Source organism: Loxodonta africana, chromosome 10 (genome assembly GCF_030014295.1).
Source record: "Loxodonta africana isolate mLoxAfr1 chromosome 10, mLoxAfr1.hap2, whole genome shotgun sequence".
Taxonomy (NCBI): domain Eukaryota; kingdom Metazoa; phylum Chordata; class Mammalia; order Proboscidea; family Elephantidae; genus Loxodonta; species Loxodonta africana.
Window position 1 is genome coordinate 86,203,423 of NC_087351.1, and position 25,534 is coordinate 86,228,956.

A 25,534-nucleotide genomic window follows, 5' to 3' on the forward strand; every position below is an offset into this window, starting at 1 on the left:
CCAGCTGTCACCGTTTTAAATCTCTGGATTAGCATGGGGTTTCTATGTACTTTTCATTCGAAGTTAATTAGCTAGAGCTTTGGGGTTGGTGGGAAATTGTCTTTACAGTATATGAACTTCTGTGCTGTTGAAATTTTACCGATGTGTAGATAATACATTTTAAATTAAATTAAAAAAAAAAATCCTAAATCCAATATTTCAAAATAATTAATGTTAAGCTGCAGAAGGCATCCTAGGTTCTGTGCTGAGCTTCAAGCAGTTAGTTTTATGACTACCATTTAGTATAGTGCAGCAGGGAGAACATACAGCAGGAAGAGAAGAATAATAGATGAGACAAAAACTGTCTTTAGTCAAGTGTCAGGTTCCAGGGAATATTATAGGTACAACTCATATATTCTGGTCTTGGCATTTTGGAAATATAAATTTTATTCCTTTGGTATGTATAGTGGAAAGAAAAACTCCATATGTTTATAGCAGAGCTAAGTGGCTCTGAATGTTTTTCCTCTACTGATGTCCAACTATGTGTTGAAGAAAATGAAAGAAAAGGAATAGCACCCGCTAATCTGGAATTTACGTAAAATTTTAATTACCTGATTTCATTTACATTTAAGGGACCCGCTGTGTACACCTCCACCCCTTCATTCTACTGAACAAAATTCCAGTAGATATTATCTCTAATTTCTTTTTTAAATGTGATTAGAAGTTAAATCAACTGACCCTTCACTCTTAAATATTTTATAACTAAAACGGAGTGGTACAAGAAATTGGAAGGTGGTTCTTATTCTCCAGAGTGATTAGAAAAAGCCAAATTGACTTCAGAAGATGAAAATATAAGAATGGCCATCTGCTAGAGAAAGTTACTGCTTTAAGCCCACAACTGAGCCAGAATGGCTGCTCCTCAAACTACAAGTTTTAATATTACCCAGAACTTTTAAGTCATCTTCTGTAGCACCCCATCCTGGGTGTTGATCTGCCTACTTTCCCACCAATCTTTGCAGTACAAAATAGGTTTTATTCTACTTTCTGAAATTTCTGATATGAAACCATTTCGTACATTTCTTACATGTGTCAAAGAAGCCTTGTCTTAGGAAACAAAGCCTGGTAGCTTTTGGTAGTTCCCTGGAGTAAGGGAGTGGGGGTGCAGAACACGCTCATTTTTGTTGTTAAATGGATACAAAGAGAGATGGGGATAGATACCTGATTAATGATCACTAGGTGTAAAGTATACAAGAGCTTTACTATTGGAACCACAGCATCTGAGCTGGGTCCTTCCCTGGATTACAAATACGTGATTCTGTTACAGGGGAAAATGTCCACCTTGGTTCTGGTGATGGACAACCCAAAGACTCTGGGCCCCTTCCTCAAGTGGAGAAGAAGCTCAAATGTACAGTTGAAGGCTGTGACCGGACATTTGTGTGGCCAGCTCACTTCAAGTACCACCTCAAAACTCATCGGTGAGCAAATCTGAGACCCCGTACATGGAGCTCAAGAGCTTTGAGGAACTTCTCCCCCAAATTGACAAAGGAAAGCAGGGGCTCCACCTCACTTCAGTTAGAATGTCTTTTTTCTTTAATGGAAAGATTTGCATTGTCTCACTTACCTCATTCTTGACAAATATTTAATAAGACATTTGGGCACCTAAATGCCTTAGAGCAAGAGTTCTTAAATTTCATTGTAAAATATAGCCTCTTGGAGAACTTAGTAATACACAAGCTTGGGCCCCACACTAAACCTATGAAATCACTGTTTCAAGGGGTGGGGCTTAAAAATCTGTAGTTCTCAGGAACTCTTCAGGAGATTCTGATACATATACTGAGGCTTCAGATCTACTGTCTGCCTTGAAAATCAGTAGGAGCTTTGACTTGACCACTCTGGTGAAGAATATTTTCAGGTGCTGTTGCTATGTTATTATTTTTGCAGAAACGACCGCTCCTTCATCTGCCCTGCAGAAGGTTGTGGAAAAAGTTTCTATGTGCTGCAGAGGCTGAAGGTGCACATGAGGACCCACAATGGGGAGAAGCCCTTTATGTGCCCTGAGTCCAGCTGTGGCAAGCAGTTCACTACAGCTGGAAACCTGAAGAACCACCTACGGATCCACACAGGTGTGTGCAACCCCAGTGTGCCCATGGAGAATCTGCTGCTTGGCTCAGCACTTGCTTGCCTCTCCTTAGGAAAGGCTCTAAGGTGGGAATAGAAATGAAGGTCAGCGTTTCTCCCCATCTTACCCCATTAGTGCCTGGAACAGTTTCTGTATGGTTTGTGTGACTCAAAAAACGTTACTGCCCAAAATTACATCTGCCTAAAGCTCAGAGATAATCTGAAAACAGCAGACTTTGTCCATATCTCATCATATCATTGTTATCTGCGAAGACTTTGTGGCCCGTACTGTACTTTAGGCTCCTGAGGCAGACACCTAAGTGTAATATTAGGAGATCCTTGAAAGATAACATTCGCTAGACAGCGCAGTTGAAATTATATAGCATGAATTCAAGAAATTGGAGTAAGTCATTGGAAACAGTGTAAGCTAGATGGGAAAGGAAAGGGATAGTCAATTCAACAGAAGACAGTCTTTCTCTTCTTATTTCCTGTCTCTAGGAGAGAAGCCATTCCTTTGTGAAGCCCAAGGGTGTGGCCGCTCCTTTGCTGAGTATTCTAGCCTCCGAAAACATCTGGTGGTTCACTCAGGTACTAGAACTTGCACCATTTGTAGATTTCAGGAAAGATAGAAAGCTAAAGGGGTGGGGGAGAGGTACTAAATCTAAAAAGAAACAAACTGTTCACCACAAAGATAAAGCTGCTTCATCATCACACCAGAATCAGAAATCAAGGGCCTTGGTAATTATACCCAAAGGGTCTTATAATCAAGGGGGAGAGGAGGAGGAATTTAATTGTCATTGTTTTCAGCTGAGCCAATGAATGGCTTTCTAATCCAGACCTTTTTCTGAGGGGATCAGCAAATTTGGCACTAGCTGAGTGCTTTTATGAGTTGCAAAATATGGATCCCGTTTTTTAGGAATTGATATTTCCATTCCTCTGGGGGAGGATTTCAAATCAGAAGAAAGTAGGATTGATGTTAGTGACAACAGCACCATCTTGTTGAGGGTCTTCGTCTTTTCTGCTGACCCTGTACTTTACCAAACATGATGTTCTTCTCCAGGGCCTGATCCCTCCTGATAACATGTCCAGAGTATGTAAGACACAGTCTCGCCATCCTTGCCTCTAAGAAGCATTCTGGTTGTACTTCCTCCAAGACAGATGTGTTTGTTCTTTTGGCAGTTCATGGTATATTCAATATTCTTTGCCAGCACCACAATTCAAAGGGGTCAGTTCTTTTTCGATCTTTTTATTCATTGTCCAGCTTTCACATGCATATGATGTGATTGAAAATACCATGGCTTGGGTCAGACACACCTTAGTCTTCGAGTTGACATCTTTGCTTTTTGACACTTTAAAGGGGTCCTTTGCAGCACATTTGCCCAATACAATGCCGTCTTTTGATTTCTTGACTGGTACTTCCATGGGTGTTGGTTGTGAATCCAAGTAAAATGAAATCCTTGACAGCTTCAATCTTTTATCCATTTCTCATGATGTTGTTTATTGGTCCAGTTGTGAGGATTTCTGTTTCCTTTATGTTGAGGTGTAATCCATACTGAAGGCTATGGCCTTTGATCTTCATTAGTAAGTGCTTCAAGTTCCTTCACTTTCAGCAAGCAAGGTTGTGTCATCTGCATAAGGCAGGCGGTTAATTAGTCTTCCTCCAATCCTGATGTCCCATTCTTCTTCATGTAGTCCAGCTCCTTGGATTATTTGCTCAGCATACAGATTGAATAGGTATGGCAAAAAGATACAACCCTGACGCACACGTTTCCTGACTTTAAACCACTCAGTATCCCCTTGTTCTGTCCGAACAACTGCTTCTTGATCTATGTACAGGTTCCTCATGGGCACAAGTAAGTGTTCTGGAATTCGCATTCTTGTAGGTTTTAGTAGTTTGTTTTTCATAGGATTTTCTTCATATAAGTTCATGTCGTTTGCAAATACAGTTTTACTTCTTCCTTTCTTATCTGTGTGCCTTTTAATTTTTTTTTTTCCTTGCCTTATTGTACTGACTAGAACCTCCACTACAATGTTGAATAGAAGAGGTGAGAGCAGGCATCCTTGTCTTGTTCCCAGCGTTAGGGACAAAGCATCCAGTCTTTTATGATTAAGTATGATGTTAGCTGTAGCTTTTTCACAGGTGTCCTTTATCAGGTTTTGGAACTTCCCTTTTATTCCTAGTTTGTTCATGGTTTTTATGAATTTTGGTTGTTGGATTCTGTCAAAATGCTATTCTTGTTTCTATTGAAATGATCATGTTTTTGTTTTTTATTAACAGTAATTGATATATGTACATAAAGATTAAAAAAACAAACAAACCAAACCTGTTGCTGTCAGTTGGTTCAGACTCATAGCGACCTTATAAGGCAGAGTAGAACTGCCCCATAGGGTTTCCAAGGAGCACCTGGTGGATTCGAGCTTCTGACCTTTTCGTTAGCAGCAATAGTTCTTAACCACTACGCCACCAGTGTTTCCTGTATATGTATGTATATATACACACACACACAGTTCACTCTTTTTTAATCGCCGTGTATCCTGGAATCACTCCATGTCAGTGTATAGAAATTTTCCCCATTCCTTTTTACATAGCATTCCACTGTGTTTATGTTCCATAGTTTTGTTCAGTTAGTCTTCTGTGGTGAATATTTTTTCCCAGTCTTTAGCCATTTTAAACAATGCTGAAGTGAATAACTTTGTGTATAGATTATTTCACATTTTGCCACTGTAACTTCAGGACAGATTCCTAGAAGTGGGGTTTCTACATCAAAGGGCAAGTACATCTATAATTTTTCTAGATACTATAAGATTATCTGCCACAGGGGTTGTAGTATTTTGTGTTCCTGTCAGCAGGGTAAGATTGCTTTACAGTGTTTTTATCAACTGTGAATTAGTTCCCAACACTTACAAATAGATTTTACTTAAAAACCCTCATTTCTAGCTTCTCTTTAAAAAAAATTTCAGAACATCTGGCAGTGATAGGCTTAGATTCACACATGGCAATAATTGACTAGAACTGAGTAACAGCTGCTCCTTTGTGGGGAAGGTACTCTTTAGGTTACTATGGCTCCCACCTGGCCCGTTTCACTTATTTATGCCACCACCCAGCCCCCTGTAGACTTGAGTTTTTGACCTCTGCTCTAAGGGTGGTTGTCTGGGTAGGTGGGATGGAGTCTGAGAGTTTTGGACTTGAAAACATAGAGAATACTTGAGATCACTGTGCTAAAAGAGCCACCAGTGTAAATGTTGAAGACTCTGAGAGCATTGGCCAAAAAAAACACCATTGCTGTTGAGTCACTTTTGACTCATAGCAACCCTATAGCACAGAGTAGAACTGCCCCATACGGTTTCCAAGGAGCGGCTGGTAGATTCGAACTACTGTCCTTTTGGTTAGCAGCTGAGCTCTTAACCACTGCACCACCCAGGGCTCTGAGAATGATGACAGGAAACAGGATAAGGGGATAGTATGAACTCAGGGTTGAAATCCTTGAGAAACGTATGTGTCCTAGAGGTCCATGGAAGACTGACTTTGAAAAGGGATGTAAATACTCTGTGTGGCTGGCAATCCTATAATCAAAGATGTTTTTGAAGGCAGCAGTGCAGTGGGTATGGAAAGAACTGGTGGTTGAGAACAGTCCTGGGTGTACTCTTCCTGCCTTCCCCTACGTACTGAAGGTTGAGAGGCTGGGGAAAGGTGGGAAGTGGGAGAAGGAGCAGCTTCTTGATAACATTCTCTGGGCCTCTTCATCTAGGTCTTGAGTCCATTCTCTTGCTGTGAGAAATGTACTTTGTCTTTTTGCTTCTCCTGTCTTAACCTGGTCCCTGTTTCAGGAGAGAAACCTCATCAGTGCCAAGTCTGTGGGAAGACCTTCTCTCAGAGTGGGAGCAGGAATGTGCACATGAAAAAGCATCACTTACAGATGGGAGCAGCTGGGAGTCAAGAACAGGAGCAGACTGGTGAGAAGAGTGGGCATAGTGGAAGGCTGTATCTTTCAGGGTCAAAAAGCCAAGTAACTGGCCTGTCTGGTTATGTGGAAGTCTCTGATTCAGTTTTAGGTGGAGAGACTTGGTCTCAGTTGGTAGGTGGGCTAGTGGTTCCTAAACCTAGTATAAAGTAGAATTACCTGCAGTGTTTTAAAACATACATGAGCCTATTGCTCATCCTCCCTCTCCCCCCCAAAATAAAACAAAGCAACCTCATAAGTGAGATTATTTGGGAGTAAGATCCTAGAATCTGTAGTTTTAAAAGTTCTTCTAGTGAGCATTGAGTTTATGTTAATGGTGGTGGAATAATTTGTAAAAGGGTAGCCTATAATGGTTGCACGACATGAAGAATGCAGTCAATGTCACTGAATTATACATGTAGAAATAGTTGAATTGGCGAATGTTCTGTCGTATTTTCACCACACACAAAAACGTTCCTGTAATGAGTTTGATGGTAACTAATCTAGTCCTGATCTGAACCAGCATTTGAATATCACTGTGATAAAGATAGCAACCCTGGTGGTATAGTGGTTAAGAGCTACGGCTTCTAACCAAAAGGTCGGCAGTTCAAATCCACCAGGCGATCCTTGGAAACTGTGTGGGGCAGTTCTGCTCTGTCCTGTAGGGTCACTGTGAGTCTAGATGGACTTGACGGCAATGGATTTGGTTGGTTTTGGTGATAAAGATTCCTCTATGTCGAGGATTTGGCATTTTGTTACTTACCAGTCATGACTACATCTTTGTCCTAACTTAAATTTGATAACTCTTTTTTCTCTTTTTTGTTACTCCTTTTCTATGTTTCCTTAATCCCTATTTCCTTCCAAATATTTCTTTATAAAGATTCACCCATCCCATTTCATATGCTAATTCTTCAGGTGCTGATTACAAGCAAGGATATTTATCCCTAAGGCTCAACCCTCTCTTCTGGGTTTATTCTTGTTTCCCAAAAGTAAGTGAAATAGGAGGTGGCATCCAGGATACAGGTTAACTTCTCATTACGTAGAAGAAGGCCAGCTTCCTTGTGAAGGGGAGTGAGGACTAGGCACAGCCATGAGAGAGGTTGACTGCTGTATGTCTCATCCTATTCTCTGTGCAGCTGAGCCACTAATGGGCAGTAGTTTGCTTGAAGAGGCTTCAGTACCCAGTAAAAACCTGGTGTCTGTGAATTCCCAGCCCAGCCTTGGTGGAGAGTCCTTGAATCTACCAAATACCAGTTCTATTCTGGGAGTTGATGGTAAGACTTTCAACTCTCCTTTATTTGGGGAAAGTGGGCTGCAACTAGGGACAAAGGAATGGGGTTATCTCCAAAACGAAGATCTTAATTAATGTCATTTCTTATGAGTAGCTGTGATATGATTGAGTAGGATTTGTGTTCTTTGTTTCTGGGGTGGGTAAGTAAAATTGTGATAATGTAACAAAAAATGAAGAAATTTTTAAAAAAGAAAATTATCCATAATCCTAGCATCCTAGCCCAACTATTTTTATCTTTCCTATTGCAGTTATGGAAGAACTTAACTTTTAAAACATTTATACAGAACATAACCAGGTTTTACAGAGGAGATATAAAGCAATTTCTCCATACCTTCAAAAGCCATATCTTCTGGAGAACAGAAAGGGCTCTCTAGGAAACAATTGCTCCTCTCTGGTATAGAAATTTCACTCAAGTTACACAGGCCAGGCCCTCTTCTCTGAAAAACTTAACAGGTGAGGTCAGCATGCATTTATTCAGTGCCTACTATGTGCCTGGCACCATGGGAAAGAGAAAAGTAGAAGACAGGGACCTTAAAACCCATTTGAGAAGACAAAACTTGCATATGGGAAGCAACATTGAGTAAACAGTCGTGTGTAAGCAAATACTAAATTTTATGGTATAGTTGGGAAGCAGCAGTATGAGCTAGAAAGTCCCTGAATAAACTTTTGTTTAAGGGATAAGTGGTATATCTGTAAAATGTTTCCAGAATTTTCCTGGTGCTCCCATGAATGAACATTTAATAAGTCTGAGATCTATGTTTTAGTTTCCCATAGCCTTCTCAGTTTTAGGTGTAAGTGATCATGGTTATGTAACTTCTATATGGCACCTACAAGGCCCAGAATGTGCCACCACATAAGCCTGCTGTTTCAGGAATGATACTAGTGGGTAACTAAAGCATGAGCCACAGAAATTGCATGGAGCGAGATTGTCAGCCCTGAAGAAGTCAGTCAGTCTCAGGGGAGGAAGGGACACTTGGAACTTTGTGTAGGAGTAGGAACTTTGAAGCCAGGTTTAACTTAAGTTGTTGGCCCGCCCATATTGTGTTATTTGTATCATTGGTGACTGCTTTAAGGGTTGTCTCTGGCACCCTGATCTGCCTGCTTAGGCAGGTTTTGCCCTATTTCGTACACAATTCTAATCCAGGCAACAGTGCTAAAATCATATTACTCTAACTTGATATATAAAAAATTGGTCAACTATTTTATCAAGATTTCTTGCCTCTGGGTTATATTTTACTCTGTATATTTTCATCAAAAATAACAATTTTTTTTTTTTAATTTTTTCCCTGCCTTCCCCACCCCTTATGTAATACTTCCAGTTCACTGATAATGATTATCAGACAGGAATTAATTTGGAAGAAATACAGGAATGTGGGATTCAGTATTTCAGGGAACAGTTTTTAGAGCTCTTGATGGAGCAGGTAGGTATATCTGTGGATTCACTTTTCATTGAAACATTGTTCTGTTGTTTTGTAGAGGTGCTTGCTGAAGGATCCCCACGCCCCCTGTCTTCAGTGCCTGATGTGACACATCACTTGGTGACCATGCAGTCAGGGAGGCAATCATACGAGGTTTCTGTCTTAGCTGCAGTAAATCCACAGGAGGTAAACTATCTCGTGCCCTTACTTGGTTTCTGTGGAGACAAATGTGGGAAGTGGTTAGGAATCTAGGGGATCTGAAAAAAAAAAGCTTCTCCAATTGCCGTTTCCTGGAAACTTTGACTAGAATGTCTCACTTGAAGCTAAATATGAGACCAGTTTTGAAGGGAATCTGAGTATTGGGTGTCCCCAGAATTGGGAGATGTGATCACAGATGCTCCTTTGTATATACTCCTTAATGATGGACATCTGCCCCCACTGTTCTCTGCCTCGCTAGGAGATGAGGATGCTGCTTATAATTTATAAAGAAAATAACATCTAGGGATGGAATGACGCCTGGGCAAAAAAAAATAGTGACAGAATCATTAAAAATAATTAACTCAGTCTGCCAGGGTCATGTGTCTAAGGGATAGCAGGCCGAACCAGCTGGGCCTGTGGAAATGTATTCACTTATTTACTGAATAAGCAACCACCATCTACATCAAAGAGGGGTTTTAAGTTGATTCCAAGTACCCCCAACTCTATGGCCCTGGCTTTTTGACCCAGAAAACAGAATGAAAACCAGTCAGGCTTCTAGACTCTTAGGATATTTTATTGGCCTTGTGATAACTCAGTGGCGGCATGGGGTGGATGACTTCATCACAGTCTCATATGCACAGGCTTTGGCCAAAAACCTATGCAGCCTGGATCCCTTAAGCATTACAATATCTTTAAGTCTTCTTTGTCCCATTTCTTTTTATTATAAACTTTATGGCACAATAAGCTGCTATAGCATTTAAATGATCCAGATCCTATATTGAATAGTCTGAATTATTCTATAAAATCCCTGGGGTTATCCAGGATCAGAGGGCTCTGGGCATGCATGTTAATGTTTCTGCCATTGTATTCAGCTTTGCAGCCCATTGTCTAAGCCTTGTTTGTATTATATTGAAATTTTCTTGCTGTTGGTATCATCGGTTCTTCCTAGCTTGCCTTCTCCTGGTTACTGCTTTGAACTAATCATGTAGCCATTCTCTTTCTCCTGTCTTTATTCATCTAGTTTAAATTTTTTATTATGGAGATTTTCAAGGAGTATAGAAGAGAGACAATAGTATGATGAACCCCATGTACCTATTACCCAACTCGAACAATTAACTTTCTACTATTCTTACTCTTCTCCTACTTTTTTGTTGTTGCTGTTTTGCTTGTGCTAGAGTATTTTAAGGCAAATCTTAAGACATAGCATTTCATCTGTGAATATTTCAGTATATCCCTCTAACAGATAAGAAATTTTTTCATAACTATCTTTTCTGTACTCAGCAAAATAATTTCTTGATATCACCCAATGCATAATCTGTGTTCCTTTTTTTTTTCCTCTCAAAAATATCTTTTTATGATTAATTTGTTTGGATTAGGATCAAACAAGGCCCATACACTGCATTTGGTTGGTATCTATCTTATAATAGCCTCCCTCTCTTTTTTTTCAGGATGGTTATCTATTTAAGGAACTGGGGTATTTTCCCTATAGAATTTCCCATGTTCTCATTTCAGCTGGTTGATTCTTACTGTTTAACATATTTTTCTACCCACCAAATTTCCTAAAATAGCCTCTATTTCCTGTTTCTCCTACTTGAACCTTCATCCTTTGTGCTTACTGACTGACTTTTGGTTCCGCCATTTCTAATTTCCCCCTGGAAATTACAGATTTCTGCATCACTGACTGTGACTCTTGTTTTTCTTCTTTCTTTCCCGTCAAACAGAATCTCAGATACCACCTTTTGACTTGGTGTGTTTGCTCTTGAGACTTTAAGTCAATAGTGCCCTCTACCAAAACTGGAGGTCCTCCCACTTCATCCTCATACTTTGAAGGGCCTTTGTAGAGACTGCAGTTGCTTTCAGAAGATACTTGCCCATATAGGAGTACGTAAGGGTTCACTGCATTAGTGTCATGCTACACTCAGGCTACACTAGTCAGTCTGTCCCATAAATCTGGTTAATTTCATCCATTATACAAAAATGTTGCTAGCTAATTCATTATTCAGGACTTGGAAGTTATATGAGAATGTGGAATATACAAACAACAGTTTGGCTTATAGACTTTTAAGATATTTTCTTGCCATAGTGAGAAAGCCAGCATCAGGAAATGGACAAAATGCTGTCCTCACATCCTGAGCTCTGTCAGTGTGTGCATTGATCTTTTGCTTTGGAACTACAGCTCCATGATTTACCCTTGCAGTGCAGTCCCCACCTCTCACTCTTAATTCTTTTACTTTAGTATGAATTATTTCTCCTGTAATTCAGTTGTAACATATTCTAGATTTTTATTTTTTTAATCTTTTACAGTTACTAAACCAAGGAGATTTAACTGAAAGACAGACATGAGTGTGGGTGCTGACTCCTGGAAGAGCAGCTCTGTCTGGTCCTAGAGCGCAGACAGTGGGAAAAGGATGCTTAAGGCTCACAATCCGTCAGAACCAAAATGAACCTGTGAAGGACAAGACCCCACTTTTGCCTCTGTTCATCCTCCCTGGGATACAAGTGAATGTAGGAGAGCTTCTCTTCAAGCTGCCATCTGATCCAGAGAAGGAACAAAGCAGTGAATATGGGCTGAGTAACTGTACCTACCCCTTGTCCCACTGCAAAATTTTGGGATGGACTTCTCCCAGAAGTGAATTTGGTTGTGTGTTGGCTGAAGTTTCCCTGACTGTTGAGGGCAGGTTTTCCTTTGAAGAGTTTTCATCCCAGACTCAGCTGTCTTTTCACATGGATGAACTGAGTCCTGCTACCAACCATAAAACTTTACCAGGAAATTGAGCTTTCAAGATGCCTTGTTGCTTTGGAGAAGGGAGTAAATGTCAGTTCTGTTGTGACATTCTCCCTTTAGCAACCTGAGTATGAGACTCTGCCACTGGGCTGCAAAAAAATAAATTACTTGAATTCTCCCTTGGCCCAGGCTGAGGTTACTGTCTTGTCCTATGTACCTTGACTTGGTCACTTTGCTTTCTTTGTTTATGGAACATACAATAAGTAGCATGTTAAGAGGGTTCTTTGTTTTAATTTAAAAATCACATGATTAAGAGCTTCAATTGTTTTCCCTTTAAATAAACAAAACAGCCTAGTCAGTTCTTCGGCTCCTTGTTTTGGACAAAATTTCTTTTCTTGAAAAGGAGATTAAGAAAATTGCTCAGTCTTTTCCTTTTTAGGTAGGGCACTGATTTACCCTTAGGATTCCATGCTGCTGGTAAAAGTGAGCTCAGGGGTCTTGGGAAACAGGCTGAGTATCTCCATCTCTGACTAGCAGACCCTGATGATAGTAATCGGAGTATCTCTCAGTCACCACCAGAAAAAGACTGTCTGAGTCTGTGGACAAATGGCAATAACGAAAGACAGTTTTCTAAAACACAAAAAAGGCTCTACTGTTAGAGTAGCCAGTGTTGCTATCATACTGTCTCTAAAGCTACTAAAAGTGAATATCTAATTATTTCTGGTAAGAAGAAAAGAATTCCAGAGATCACCTACTAGTAGAAAATCATGGCTGTCGGAGAAGTTTTAAATTGATTTAAAATGAACTTCATCCCAGACACACACATGTACACACACAAAGCAACACCTTCTAAACGGATAACAGGAAAGAATTAACTGGTTTTAAATAAAGTCATTGTAGTTCTTAACTCATTAATATCATGCATACTCATCCTTTGCTGTGTAGCTTGAATTCACAGGAATTAGTTGTATTCTTAACATGCCAGTTTTTGCTTCCTGAAGCCTTACTTTCCTGCTTGAGTAGTGGTTCTCACCCACAGACAATTTTGCCTCCCAGAGACATTTGGGAGTGTCTGGAAAGATTTTTTTAGTTGTCAAAACTTAGGGGGCTGGGAAGGTAGCAGTGTGCTACTGGTGTTTAGTGGGTAGAGGCCAGGGATGCTACTAAACGTCCTAAATTGCACAGGACAACGACACCCAACAAAGAATTACTCAGTCCAAAATGTCAATGGTGCTGAGGTTGAGAAATTCTATACTGGAGTTGCAATCTTGTTGTCCCCCCGTGGGCTAAATCCAGTCTACAAATGTGTTTTTTGTCTACACAATATTTCTAAATTTTTTAATTAGTTGCCAGCCTGTAAATTTCTGACTTCTGTTGAAAACGTGGTCGATCTGGCAATACTGGGCCTGTAGTTCAACAGGGTTTATACTCTCCAGTCTCTACTGTCTCCCACTATCTTAACACCCAGCCCACCTGATTGATTTATGTTTTCTGTCTAGGCTCTCGAAGTGTGAGGCACAAAGAAGGAACCCTTAACTCTGGGCTATGATCCTTCCACCTTCAACTTCCTTTTGATTTCCTCAAACCACTCTCTAAGAGTAGCCATGACTCAAAAACCCAAGTTTTGCTGCCTTGACTCAACCCCACGTTAGCTTGCTTAATATTATTCAAAAGAGGTTATTTAAATATACTAATTAAGCAAGTGATTTGAAATTATCTGGCGATTCAAAAGACAGTTCCTCCAGTTTTTTCTTGAGGCTTGTAGGCTGTTCTAGAGGTTCTTCTAAGTCATGCTGCGGATCCTTGATGCTGAGTTTTGTAATTTCGTGGATGCTGCAGAATAAATTAAAGCATTATGAAATAAAAAATTTTAAATCAAAGGAAATATTTTTATGTAAGGTTTCAAATGACATTTTCATTATTTTACATGGGGTGTAAAGGTAAATTTACAGGGGGCATACTGGGATGGAAGTTAGGAGGGGTCGTTAAGATTTAAGAAACAAACCAAATTTTGAGAGTCATGGAGATACTTTGCTTTTCTCTGACTTACATAGTATCAAAATGGGTTATGGAAGAGGTGGTATTTCGAGTTACTTTTAAGGAGCGCTAGGAAAAGTTTTAATCATTTTACAGGAAGTCAAAATATGCATGGCTTTTCTTCAGAAGTGAAGCAAAAATACTTCCGACACATGGCATTGGGACTGGAAAATGTTTCAAATTAAAAGGACCTAAGATATAAGATGGTTATATTTTATTCACAACAACTTTTCTCCATGTTCAAGTGTTTTGCTTGGAGATCTCTGGATTAGTATATAAATTAGGGTAATAAAATATGGCTGTTCTATGGCTTTCTCCCAGTGGCATTACCAAGCATGGCAATTTAGCTGCAGAATGATAGCAGCATCTCTTCACCTGGGGGAATCATTGACTTCTGACTCCTTCCATTGGACAGCCCAGGTGCTTTGACCCTGATTCCTCACAAAGTCTTCATCCAGCCCAGCCTGCTTCAGGGCGTCTCGATACCGTTGTTCTGCTTCTTTCCTGGCAAGGTCCTGTGGAATGGGAATTAATCTTCTGTAGCTGTTTAATGAATTACCAGATTATTCTAAATTATTTGCTTTATCAGTATTCCAACAATACTGCTCCTCTTCCGCCACCCTCCCCAGCCCTCCAGTGCAACCATGACTGCTGGGCACAGGTTTGCATGAGAATTACTTAGCCTGTTTTCAAACCTTAATGTGCATATGAAGTATCTACTTTCATTTGGTAGGTCTCAGAGGGGAAGGGCAGTTAGTGCATTGCTCACACTCTCCCTGGAGATGCCAACCACTGGTCCACGAACCACACTTGCAGAAGCAAGGATTTCAATTTTGGGGAGACAGTGAGACCCAGATGAAAAAGAATAAACTTAAAAATAAGATTAAAATTTATTAAGATGTAAAAGCAACCAAACCATCATCAAGAACACTGAAATACAACAAATAGAAAATAAGCTGCACTAGTAATACTCTGGAGGCCTGGTGGTGCAGTGGTTAAGAGCTACACCTGCTGACCAAAAAGGTCAGCAGTTCGAATCCACCAGGTGATCCTTGGAAATTTTATGGGGCAGTTCTACTCTGTCCCGTAGGGTCGCTATGAGTGGAATCGACTCAATGGCAGTGGGTTAGTAACAGTCAAGAAGCCCTGGGGGGCAGTGGTTAATGGCTCGGCTGCTACACTCTTAACGGAAGGATAGACAGTCTGTTTGTGGACTAGAAAAAGTGGTATTTTTATTTTTTAATTCAAGTGATCAAGAACAAAATCAGAGACAGTACTTGGTATTCTTCCTGGAGTGGTGAAGGATCTGAGAGTGAGCTTTCTTCAAACAAATTAACATAAAGAGTAAAGTTAGTATGAGAGATTTCTAATAATACAAATCGCTAAGTAAATCCAAGACAGTCGTGTGTGTGTGTGTGTGCGCGCATGCGCGCGTGCACATATACACATGCACAGAGTGGAGTGGACCCAGAAAATCCCTAGCTAAGGCACTGGCTGTAAGATGGGATACATGGCTAGCTAATGCCCACCAGGAAACACTGGTGGTGTAGTGGGTAAGTGCTATGGCTGCGAACCAAAGGGTCTGCAGTTTGAATCCGCCAGGTGCTCCTTGAAAACTCTATGCAGCAGTTCTGCTCTGTCCTGTAGGGTTGCTGTGTGTTGGAATCGACTGCACTGAGTACTGGTTTATTGCCCAGCAACTGGAACCAGGTCACTTGGGGACCCCAACTTTTGTCTGAAGCTTGGGAGCGGGGAGAGAGATAGTCTGTTACAGCCCAAAGCTGCCTAGATGGTGGCCTTTCTATGCTGTTCAAGTAGCTCTTTGGGAGGTCTCAATTAAGTTCAACTTCCCTAAAAGTTTAGAGACCATCTTAAAATTATTCCTCCTGTCTGAAAATCACTTAATCTGGAAAGGGTTTTGTGGGATGCCTTTTACCCTTAAGACCTATAAATGTACCCCAGGAGGCCCAGGGGCACCAGCACTGCTGGAGGAGAGTTGCCTTCCCAGCACTATAAACTATGGCTCCAGAATCAGGCTGCATCTTAGTCGTTAGTAAGTTAAAGATAATGTTAAGAACACAGTGTATCTTTGGGATCCAGCTCCCCGTCTGATTCAAACTGAAAGCTGGAGTATAGGGAAAACTCTAGGATGTTAGCTATCCCATTATAGATGCCTCTGAGATCCAGGCTTGGATGAAATCAGTCTAAGCAATGTTCCCTGTTGCGCTACTCATTTCAGGGAAAGTAGGAATAAAACAGGCCCAATTTAGATTCTCTGGGTCTGAAGGAAATGTTCAATACCCAGATATTAAAACTGTTACATAACTTCTAAGAGTCCTTTCATCCAAGAAGGAAAGAAAATGAATGATGGTTTAGTTTTACCTTGGTAACTTGTTCGAAGAGATAGGGCCTTGTTTGTATTCTCTTCTTTATTTCCTCCAGTTCTTTCTTATACTCTTTTGCTCTCTTACGGTCATTATTCCTGGAATTAATAAGATTTCCAGAAAGAATTATGTCATTTTCCAATCCAGAGTACGCTTCATTCTACTTAAGCAGAATAACTCCCATAAAAAAAAAAAAAAAACTCCCATGTACACTGTAAATTCCTAACTTTCTGGTCAGGAGCCTACCCTAATGACTGTTTTGCTGTTTTCAAGGCCAATGAGCTACTGGATCCCAGACAGGCACCCCCTTTGACACATGGAGGTCACTGACCGGTTCTCTTTCAGCTTCGCTTTGAACACCTCCTCCAGGCTTTTATGGGGATCCAAGGCTTTTGCACGCAAGGTCACGGATTTAGACATTGCTTGGCACTTCTTTTTATGCATTTCCAACCACTGAGTACTCTCATCTGCTTTGTCCCTTTTTTCAAGTGAACTTCTAAAGAGGAAAAAAAGTAATACAGATATCAACTTGGGTAAATATATTTAAAACCAATCTTAGTAACCTCCGTGGAAAGTAAGTTGGTGGTTTCTATGAATGGGGTAGATAATTTACCATAGTTGGCATTTTCAGAAAGAGTGAGATTCTGGAATTTGGTGCACTGGCAGACAAAGCCTTCCTAGCACCCTGGACAGAAGAAGTTGGTTCACTGAACTGAAAAACATGTGAGTTAAAATATCCTTACTTAAATAGCCAGACACACAATAGGTCTTTGCCAGACTGCTAGCCTATCAGGACACAAAGTAATACTAATAGCATTTGTTGAGCTACCTAACCTGAACCAACCACATAAAAAAAAAAAAAAAAAACCACATACAGGCACCAAATAAATGCTTTATGTACTTTTATCTTATGTAATCCCCATACGTGCCCTATGAGGTAAAGACTGAGCCCGCTTTTTATAGATGAGGAGACTGAGGCTCAGAGGGGGCAAGTCACTTGTTCAAAGCTACACAGCATACCAGTAGGAAGCCAGGGATAGAATCAGGATCTCTGTCTTCCAAGCCTCAGTCCTTGACCACTGTTCTGTAAATGGTCAGCCGGAAGGTGCCAGGGTTTATGATCCTTTGGGAACACAAATCTGCTTTCAAAGAGGACTGGAACTGGGGCCTTCATCAATGGAGCTAAATTGGGGTCAACTTTCAGCACTTATATAAACATCATTCCACACCATACTATGGAGAGTTGCACTAAAGGAAAAAATGAGACTTGTCTTTAGGTGTTTACATTCAATGGACAGGTTAGGAAGGAGGACATGAAAGTTTCATCTGCTAATATGTCACATTCCCTGGTGCTGGAAGGCAGACGTGGACATTCTCTAGAGGTGGACCAGCCTTCTGTTCATGGGGCCGAGCTTACTGGGACCTCCTGACTTAGTTGCTGTAACTATGAAATTTGAGGAAGAGGGAAGTATCCTTGGATTCTAAATTGATTTCTAAAATCCGTGTTGTAGGTCTTAAGGAGCCAAGCAGTAGGTTCAGTGTACTCCTCTGTGAGCCCCACAGGAAAGACTGAGACGTCAGACTTGTCTCAGAGCTAAACTATTCCATGACCTCTCTGCTCACTTCAGTTCAGAGGCCTAGCCAGAGGACTGGCTGGATGAGAACAGTACCATGACAGAGTCAGGTGAGTTAGAGTTAAAAATAAGAAGGTTTCTGCTTCCCAACTGATCTCTGATAGTTGCCCAAGATGAATCTCAGAGAATCTCAAACTGGGCAAGGGATGTCTCATTATCCTCTTTGTGGCAGGTTCAGTCACCTAGCATTACACTTCTCTGACTTCCTAGGCCTCATGGCTTCCTCCCTCTTTTACCTATGTGGCTCTACTCATGTTCTGTTTGGAATTCTCTTTCTTTCATCATTGGCTAACTCCTTATTTTTCAGGTTTCACCTTAGACATTTATCATTCCAAGAGACTTGAGACTTCCCTGCCCCAGTCCCCTATACTCTGCCATCATTGCGCTACTTACAAAATACTGTAATTGTTTGCTTGCCTTTCTGTATTTCCGACTAGATATTAACTCTGTGTTCCATAAGCTATCTCCAGCCTTAACACCGTGCCTGGCCCCGGGAATATCTGCGGGATGATGGCAAGGTGTTCTCCACCACCATGTGTGGAGGCCATGTGTATTCCTGTCCAAACAGAGAATTTCTCCAACCCCTTGAGATCTCTTTATGACAGACGAGGAGGCTCAGCAGTAGGGTGCTTTCCAGCATTTGGGCCCAGATCAGAACATTTGAGTCTGCCGTGTGGCCTGACCACTTACCTGACTGCAGACTCCCTTTTTCTGGTGGCATCTGTGATATGCACAGGGAGGGTGTTGGCAGAGAGGGAAGCAAGGCCACTCAGAGAACGACTCCTTGGTGGGGGAGTGACAAGTGGTTGTGGGGAGTCCTAGAAGACATGAAGGCTAGTATTGGAGGGATGGCACATGTGATTAGTTTCTCTCTTAGCTAGGATTCAACTTCAGTGAAGGGCTAGTCAGACTAAGAATCTTCATTTTTTTCCCCTGGGAATAAGGCAAGGTTAATGAGATCTCAAGTTTAGTAACCATGCTAAGGCTTGAATATTAATCCAAAAGTTTTTGGTCAAATAAGGGTTCTTTGGATTTGGTATAGGGACATATGCAACTGAAGGAAGGGAAGTGTTCATATGGTCTTAAGCTTATAGGAATTGTGGGCCTGCTTACAACTGAGCCAGTACTTTAAAAAAATTAAGACTGAAAGATGCCATGAAAAGTACGTTCCATTGAGACCTGGCCACATTCCTGTATTTCAGGCCTCAGGCCCTGACCCTCCCATGGCCACCTGGGCTCTCACCCTCCTCCCTCCAGTGGTGTCAGCATTAGCCGGTCGCTGAGTGTGACGCAGGTTGGCAGTTCTCAGCAAGAAGGGCTTGTTTCGAGTCACTTCTTGGGTTTCCCTTCTCTTGGCAGCTCTTCTCTGGAAGGCCTTGTAAAGGCCCTCATAGTCAGGGACAGTAGGATTCACCCGAGGCTGGAATTCAAAGTCAGTCTGCAGAAACCCCAGCTTTTCCTTCTGAGTTCGGGTGGCTGTTCGAGACTGTGGGTCCGGCCGGCTACTAGAGGAGGCAATAGGGGAGGAAGCCATCCGGAGCATGTCCAAAGCTCTCATTTGGATGCGGATTTTCCTTAAGAGTTCAGTTTCTGTGGAGAAAAAGTTGGGTGGTGATGGGTGTGGAAGGACCAAACCTCATACCAAAAGGTTTGGAAAGCTTTCCTCCTTTCAAACACTGGCAGTAGTGTGCTGTAGCCAACTGTTAACTTTTTAGGAATTTTGTGAACTAGCTGATATCATGTGGGAAGCTTGAAATTGGCCACGATAGGAGTATTTATACCCCAGAAAATGGCAAACACTACAAATTGGTCTCTTTTTTTTTTTCTGGCAGCTGGTTGATAAAGGTTGACTGGCACACCACTGCCTGTGTGCCAGCCACGTTGTGGAAGTAGCTACCATTTACACTCACTGAGCACTTCCTAAAGTTCCATCTGCAAAGACTAGAAGCAGGAGGAAGTGGGCCAGATGCCTGCTCCTCCCCAGGTTTCCACATCTTTCTGCATCTCAGAGGAAGGCCCTTCCATCCACCCAACTACTCAAGCCTATTGCCTAAACCACCCTTGACTCCTCCCTCTCTCACTGAATCAGTCAAAAGAGGGTAGAACTCCCTGGTGGCACAGTGGTTAAGAGGGCAGCTGCTAACCAAAAGGTTCAGCAATTCGAATCCACCAGCCACTCCTTGGAAACCCTGTGGGGCAGTTCTACTCTGTCCTATAGTGTTGCTATGAGTTAGAATCAACTGAAGGGCAGTGAGTTTGGTTTTGGTTTTTTATAGTGGCTATAATTCCATTTGAGAATGGGTTTTCTTTGTTATGTCAATGAGGAAGTATTAGTGTAGGGTGTGTCTTAAATCAATCTGTTTTGAGATACAAAAGAGCAGATTAAGCAAGCAAGCAAGCAAGCAAGCAGAGATGGGGGAAGATGGATGCCATGCCACATGAAGACCCCAAAGAAGGAGAGAGAAAGCCTTCCCCTAGAGCTGGCACACTCAATTCAGACTAAACTGTAAGAAAATAAATTTTTGTTTGTTAAACTACCTGCTTGTATTTCTGTTATAACAGCACCAGAAAACTAAGACAGACCCCATGCTTCCCCCTTTAATTACTGCAAATGACTCATTTGTAATTTTTTGTCTATTATCTGCCTTCCTCACCTGTCTACAAACTCCAAGTCTGTTTATTCACCATAGAACAGTGCCTGGTGCATGGCACATGTTAGTGAGCGAATAAAGCCCCAGTCCCTTATTCACAGCTACACTTCTTGAAATGAGTAAATAATCATCCCACCAGTAATTTCAGTGACTGATACTAACTCACCAGAATGAGGGAGGGTTTGGAGAGCTTGCCCTGAGTAGTTGGGTAGTGGTGGAACTGGCCTGCACTGGTCTTTGGCTGTCTCATTGGTTCTCTACTCTCACATCTGTCAGAGGACTTTGTATCCACTGGGCTGGGTGACTAAGTGGCCAACAGGTTGAACCTTGAGGGTACGCCCTGTAGGACCTCTCACTCTCCACTCTTTATGGGCTTCCCCCAGACCTAAACCTACCCCCATGGCCTGCACTGAGCTGTCCAGTGCAGCCTCTAGTGGGTCCACCTGAACAACTCATCTCCAAACCAGTCTGACCCCTGAGCCCTGAGGAATCCCACAGCGCCTCTCAGTCTCCCCAGGCAGGAGATGATGAGGTGGCAAAGACGTCTGTACCCTGTAGTTTGTCCCCTAGGGCTGGCTCCAGAATAGACTTTGGGATCTTCTTGGTGGCTTTCCGCTTGGGGACCTCAGCCTGTACTGTGGTAGCCAAGTCCCTCTGTCGAGCAGCTTCCTTTCGTTGCTCATCCTTCTCTAGGAAACTGAAGGGCTTCAGGGAAGAGAGGAGCAGTTCCCTCCTCTTCTGGATTCCTGCCCGCCTGCGGGCCTCACTGCGCTCCATGATCTCCTGGTAGAGGGGCAGGTAGACGTGTGCTGGCACAGGCTGTGCCCGGAACTGGCGATGGCACTCAGCCTCCTCCTGGCCCTGCCTCTGGGCCTGCTGCCTCTCATGCTGAAAGGAGGAGGGTGAGGCTAGCCACTGGGCCTTCTTTCGGGCTTCGCGCAGAGTCATGTGGAATGGCCGGGGGACAGTGATGGATGAGACCCAGGAGCTGATGCTTCTGTGCTGGGAGGGGGGCCCGGAGACAGACGGTGGGCTGGGTTGAGCCCTGGGACTGTCCAAGGGAAGGTTGCTCAGGGAGCAACGCCTTGTGGAGTCACACCTAAGAGGAGAAAGCAGATCTGTGCACAGAGGACAGGGCAGCCAGGATCCTCCTCCCCACTCCTCCCTTCCCAGCAGGTCCCAACTGGCTTCTCAGCCTAACATCACAACTCATGGGCTTCTCCCACAGGCCATCAAACAGCTATAGTAGGAAGTCTCTTCATAGAACTGGTCTAGAAATTGCCCCTTTGCACTCTAATATTTTCATTTGAGAGATAGTACAGTGCAAACCTGGGCTCTAGAGTTAGACAGACCCAGGTTTAAATCTTCCCTCAAACAATTACCAGTTATGTGACCTTGAGAAAGTCTCAATTTCCTCGCCTGTAGAATGGCAAAAATAATAGCCACTTACAGGGTTATTGGAGCCCTGGTGGTGCAGTGGTTAAAAGCTCAGCTGCTAACCAAATGGTCAGCAGTTTGAATCCACCAGTCACTCCTTGGAAACCATATAGGGTGGTTCTACTCTGTCTTACAGGGTCGCTATAAGGCAGAATTGACTTGACAGCAATGGATTTGTTTGTTTTTTTTACAGGGCTATTGGGAGGAGAAAATATGCATTAAATGCTACATGTATATATGCATATAGCGGTGCTTGGCCAAGGTGAATGTATAATAAATGGTAGCTAGTACATTTTTTTTTTTCTTTAGTACAATTGTTTTCATTCTTGGGGAGATAGTATGTTTAGGAAAGGCATTCCTTTAATCAATTCCAATGCTTCAGGTGACTAAGGGTCACCCAAAGTGATTAAGGATTGCTGGAGAGGAATTGGAATACTTGAATAGCCTGAAAATGGATCCTACGTTGGAGCCTGGCTAAGTGGCAACTTGAAGAAGTGACCTTGGCTTTCCATAGGAAGGAGATGAGGCCCAGGGACATGACATGACTTACCCAAAGTTGTGGAGTGGGGCAGCTGTCGCACCACAGTGACTTACCTCAGAGACTGGGGGCAGTGGACCTGTGGCTTCCCCCTGCCCTTGTTGTGAAAGAAACTCTCCAGGTCCTCGTTATCTTCAGAGAGGTTCCCATCACTGTCTGCATCAGATTGATAAAGGGATTCCAACAGGCACCACCTGTCTTTCTGCGTGAGTACCTCTCGGTGCTTGTAAAAGCTCCTGGTTGAGCCAGATGTAGAATCTGTCTCCTCCTCTGGGCTGAGGAACTCATCAAGTTTGCCAGCCCTGGGCAAGACCCGTGTGTCCCCAGACAGCTCCTCTTCTGCTTCTGTGTCTGAGGAAGATTTCGGAGGAAATATCTAAAATGAAACGGAAATAGACTGTGGATCAAATTATAATTTCAAATTCATTCAAAACATAACTGTTAATCTCACTTTGAATAAGCCTTTGGATATTAGAGACTGGGGCAGAACAAAGAAAAGAAAGGCATGTTCCTTGCTCTAATGAAATTTCACAACCTGTACTTGGGGGTGTTCTTGGTAAAGGGGCAGGAGAGAGAAGCCAAGAGCTTAAAGTTAGTTCCCTACTCCATGCAGTACAGTTAGCATTTACAGAGTAACTACTCTGGACCATGCATTCTGCCCCCTGCACACCAGGAATCCTACCCATGACCTTGGCCACACTCTGGGTTTTATCTGCTTGTTACCCATCCTCCTTCTCCTGCTTCCTGTCTGCACTTCTGCATTTCTCATATTCTAGTTAATTTCTACTCTATCACCAGGAATGAATGATGAACAGGAGAGACAGCACCATCTAGGTGAGAGAGCAATGTTCTTCTAACTTTTACTCATTCATTTACTTAGAACATATTTATTGGGTGCCTAATGAGTTTTAGGAGCTCTGGTGGCACAGTGGTTAAGAGCTCGGCTACTAACCAAAAGGTCAGCAGTTTGAATCCATTGGCCATCCACCAGCTGCTCCTTGGAAATCCTGTGGGGCAGTTCTACTCTGTCCTATAGGCTCACTATAAGTCAGAATCTACTCGATAGCAATGGGTTTGGTTTGTTTGGTTTTGGTTTAACGGGTACTAGGCATTTGGATGAGAACAAGACAAACAAGGTCCCTCCTCTCATGAAGCTTACATTCTAGTGAGTGGAAACAATTTGATAAGTTCAGTGAAAACTATAAAACACTGTGAGGTTATAGAGTGATGGAGTGGCTATGGAAAGCTCTTCCCATTGATAAAGCCCGTCAGATAAAGATCACCGGGAATGTACCTATAATCAAAGTTAGGCTTATTAATTTATTGCAGCATATGATGAGAAACCATGGTGAATGGATGGAGGGCTTTCGGTAAGAGGGTCGTGGAGGGGGTTTCTATAGGATTGGCTTGTGTGTAATGATTCTGAGGGTTAGGGGAAGCAGGGATCAACTCTGAGTTAGTTTACAGGTTGATTCATTGCTGTCATGAAGTTGGGACAGTTTAGTATGTGGGTGGTTGAGCAATTTTTATTCAAAAGGTAGGGAAAACAAAGTGGGTAAGTAATTGGTAAGTGGTAAGCACAATCATTCAGAAGAAGGGGGTATTAGTAATTTTCCAGCTAAGGTGTAGCCCTGGAAGAAACCTTGTTTTTTGTTGTTCTTGCTGCTGGCCTTATCTGTGCCTGCTACAGTCTGTTTTACATTCTCAGTCATGGACTGATTTTTATTCTCCCACTGTGGAGGAATTTTGGACTGACACCTGATTGAGAAGAAGCCAGCCTTGCTAAAATCTGGGGTAATAATGTTCTGGGCTTGAGAAGCAGCAATTGCAAAGGCCTTGAAGCAGGATCCCGAGGTAGGAACAGACTTGGCTGTTGAAGAGGTAGAAAGAGGGCCAGTGTGGTTGGAGCACAGTGGCATGAGATGAAATCAGAGGGGTAGGCAAAGGGCCAGGATGGGGCTGTACAGGCCCAGTGGTTGCAGCAGATAGAGCAGTTGGGGGCAGGCCACTGCAGTCCTCCAGGTGACACCTGGGGGAGGTTTTACTAGGTTCTCTAAGGTCCAGATGTAATACTGGAAAGAACACCGTTACTGGGTCAGAGGTATGGATGTGCTGTAGTCCTGGCTTTGCCACTAAAGAGCGGGTGACATTGGGAAAGTGTCTTTTTTTTAATAACAATTTTGAGATATCATTCACATACCATATGAGTCATACAACTCACCCATTGTAAATGTACAATTCAATGGTTTTTAGTATATTTACAAAGTTGTACAGCCGTCACCAGGATCAATTTTTGAATATTTTCATCATCCCAAAAGAAACCCACACTCTTCAGCAGTCACTCCCAGCTCCTCCTAACCCCCACTCCCCTGGCGCTAGGCAACCACCAATCTACTTTGTCTCCATAGATTTTGGGAAAATTTCTTAATCGCTCTGTGCCTCAGTTTTCTCATCTACAAATGGGTACAACAACTATACTTTTGGTCATAGAGTGGTTGAGAGGGATAAGCGAAAACCGAGTGCACTTGCTACAGTCCTATGAACAGCCCAGTATAAGTCTCAAACTATCCGGAGTCAGACCCCGTTTCCCGGCCCCTAAACGCTACCGATTTTAATTCTACAACCCTTCGTGCCACGCCCCTGTCTGTCTCCCAGGCAACGTCAAACAGTGCCCTCTCTTAGGGTTTCCTTTCTGGAGCGCAGTCCTTCTTCCTCCTCTTTTCCTTCCCTCCTTACCTGACCGCTCCACTCCGAGCCCCCGGGGGCTCCTGCAGGCCTCCCCACAGTCATCTCAGCCAGGCAGAAGGAGAAGCGGCGGTGACTGCGGCGGCGTCTACAGCAGTGACAACGACGGTGGCGACGCTAGCAACGCGGAGTCAGGTTCCGCCCCCTTTCTAGCGTTGGCCTCTGATTGGTGGATGCTATAAACCAGTTTCCTTGCCAGGCTGTCCGTAGTCCAGTCCCGGCTGCGGACTGTCGGATGCCGGTGTGAGAGACCAGTCTCGAAATAATTCCGCCCAAAGAGGCAAAGATCGTTTTCTGATTGGCCTATTCCTTCCGCGAGTTTTATTTCCGATTCGGAGACCGCGGCTCAAGTGGCACACGATTGGAAGACTCTGCTCCGGAAGCGCTACCAGAGGCGGGCCTAGAGGGAAGGTGCCCCGAGCATCGCCCGAGTCAGAC

At 42.8% G+C, this 25,534-nt stretch overlaps 2 protein-coding genes across 6 annotated transcripts in view; one reads left to right on the plus strand and one right to left on the minus strand.

Moving 5' to 3' along the window:
- Nucleotides 1-16,961, plus strand: part of ZNF410 (zinc finger protein 410) — a 43,801-nt gene extending 26,840 nt beyond the window's left edge. The window contains exons 6-12 of one of the 5 annotated variants that reach the window (XM_003408757.4): nucleotides 1,304-1,454; nucleotides 1,921-2,102; nucleotides 2,596-2,685; nucleotides 5,926-6,051; nucleotides 7,175-7,312; nucleotides 8,806-8,933; nucleotides 11,250-16,961. In XM_003408757.4, the coding sequence (XP_003408805.1) occupies nucleotides 1,304-1,454; nucleotides 1,921-2,102; nucleotides 2,596-2,685; nucleotides 5,926-6,051; nucleotides 7,175-7,312; nucleotides 8,806-8,933; nucleotides 11,250-11,288 (854 nt within the window). In that variant the 3' untranslated portion in view covers nucleotides 11,289-16,961. Of the gene's footprint in view, nucleotides 1-1,303; nucleotides 1,455-1,920; nucleotides 2,103-2,595; nucleotides 2,686-5,925; nucleotides 6,052-7,174; nucleotides 7,313-7,577; nucleotides 7,691-8,805; nucleotides 8,934-11,249 lie in introns of those variants that run through there. The other 4 variants (XM_010588738.3, XM_064292724.1, XM_003408758.4 and 1 more) reach the window with 4 other exon arrangements.
- On the minus strand, nucleotides 4,074-25,520 carry FAM161B (FAM161 centrosomal protein B). The gene is made up of 9 exons (XM_003408760.4): nucleotides 25,088-25,520; nucleotides 22,408-22,727; nucleotides 20,928-21,475; nucleotides 18,969-19,315; nucleotides 18,416-18,543; nucleotides 16,423-16,587; nucleotides 16,090-16,189; nucleotides 14,083-14,222; nucleotides 4,074-13,503 (listed from the first exon to the last, which is right to left on the minus strand). Exons 1-9 carry the CDS (start codon nucleotides 25,139-25,141, stop codon nucleotides 13,365-13,367), a joined length of 1,941 nt encoding a protein of 646 aa, XP_003408808.2. The 5' UTR covers nucleotides 25,142-25,520; the 3' UTR covers nucleotides 4,074-13,364.
- Between the last annotated feature and the right edge of the window lie 14 nt (nucleotides 25,521-25,534).

Excerpts from the sequence above, each read along its gene's own strand:
- FAM161B (XM_003408760.4), bottom strand. The coding sequence starts at position 25,141 with ATGACTGTGGGGAGGCCTGCAGGAGCCCCCGGGGGCTCGGAGTGGAGC. Across the intron at positions 21,476-22,407 it reads CACTGCCCCCAGTCTCTGAG|GTGTGACTCCACAAGGCGTT; the intron begins GTAAGTCACTGT and ends TTCTCCTCTTAG. Across the intron at positions 19,316-20,927 it reads CCTAGGGGACAAACTACAGG|AAACTGAACTCTTAAGGAAA; the intron begins GTACAGACGTCT and ends TTTTCTCCACAG.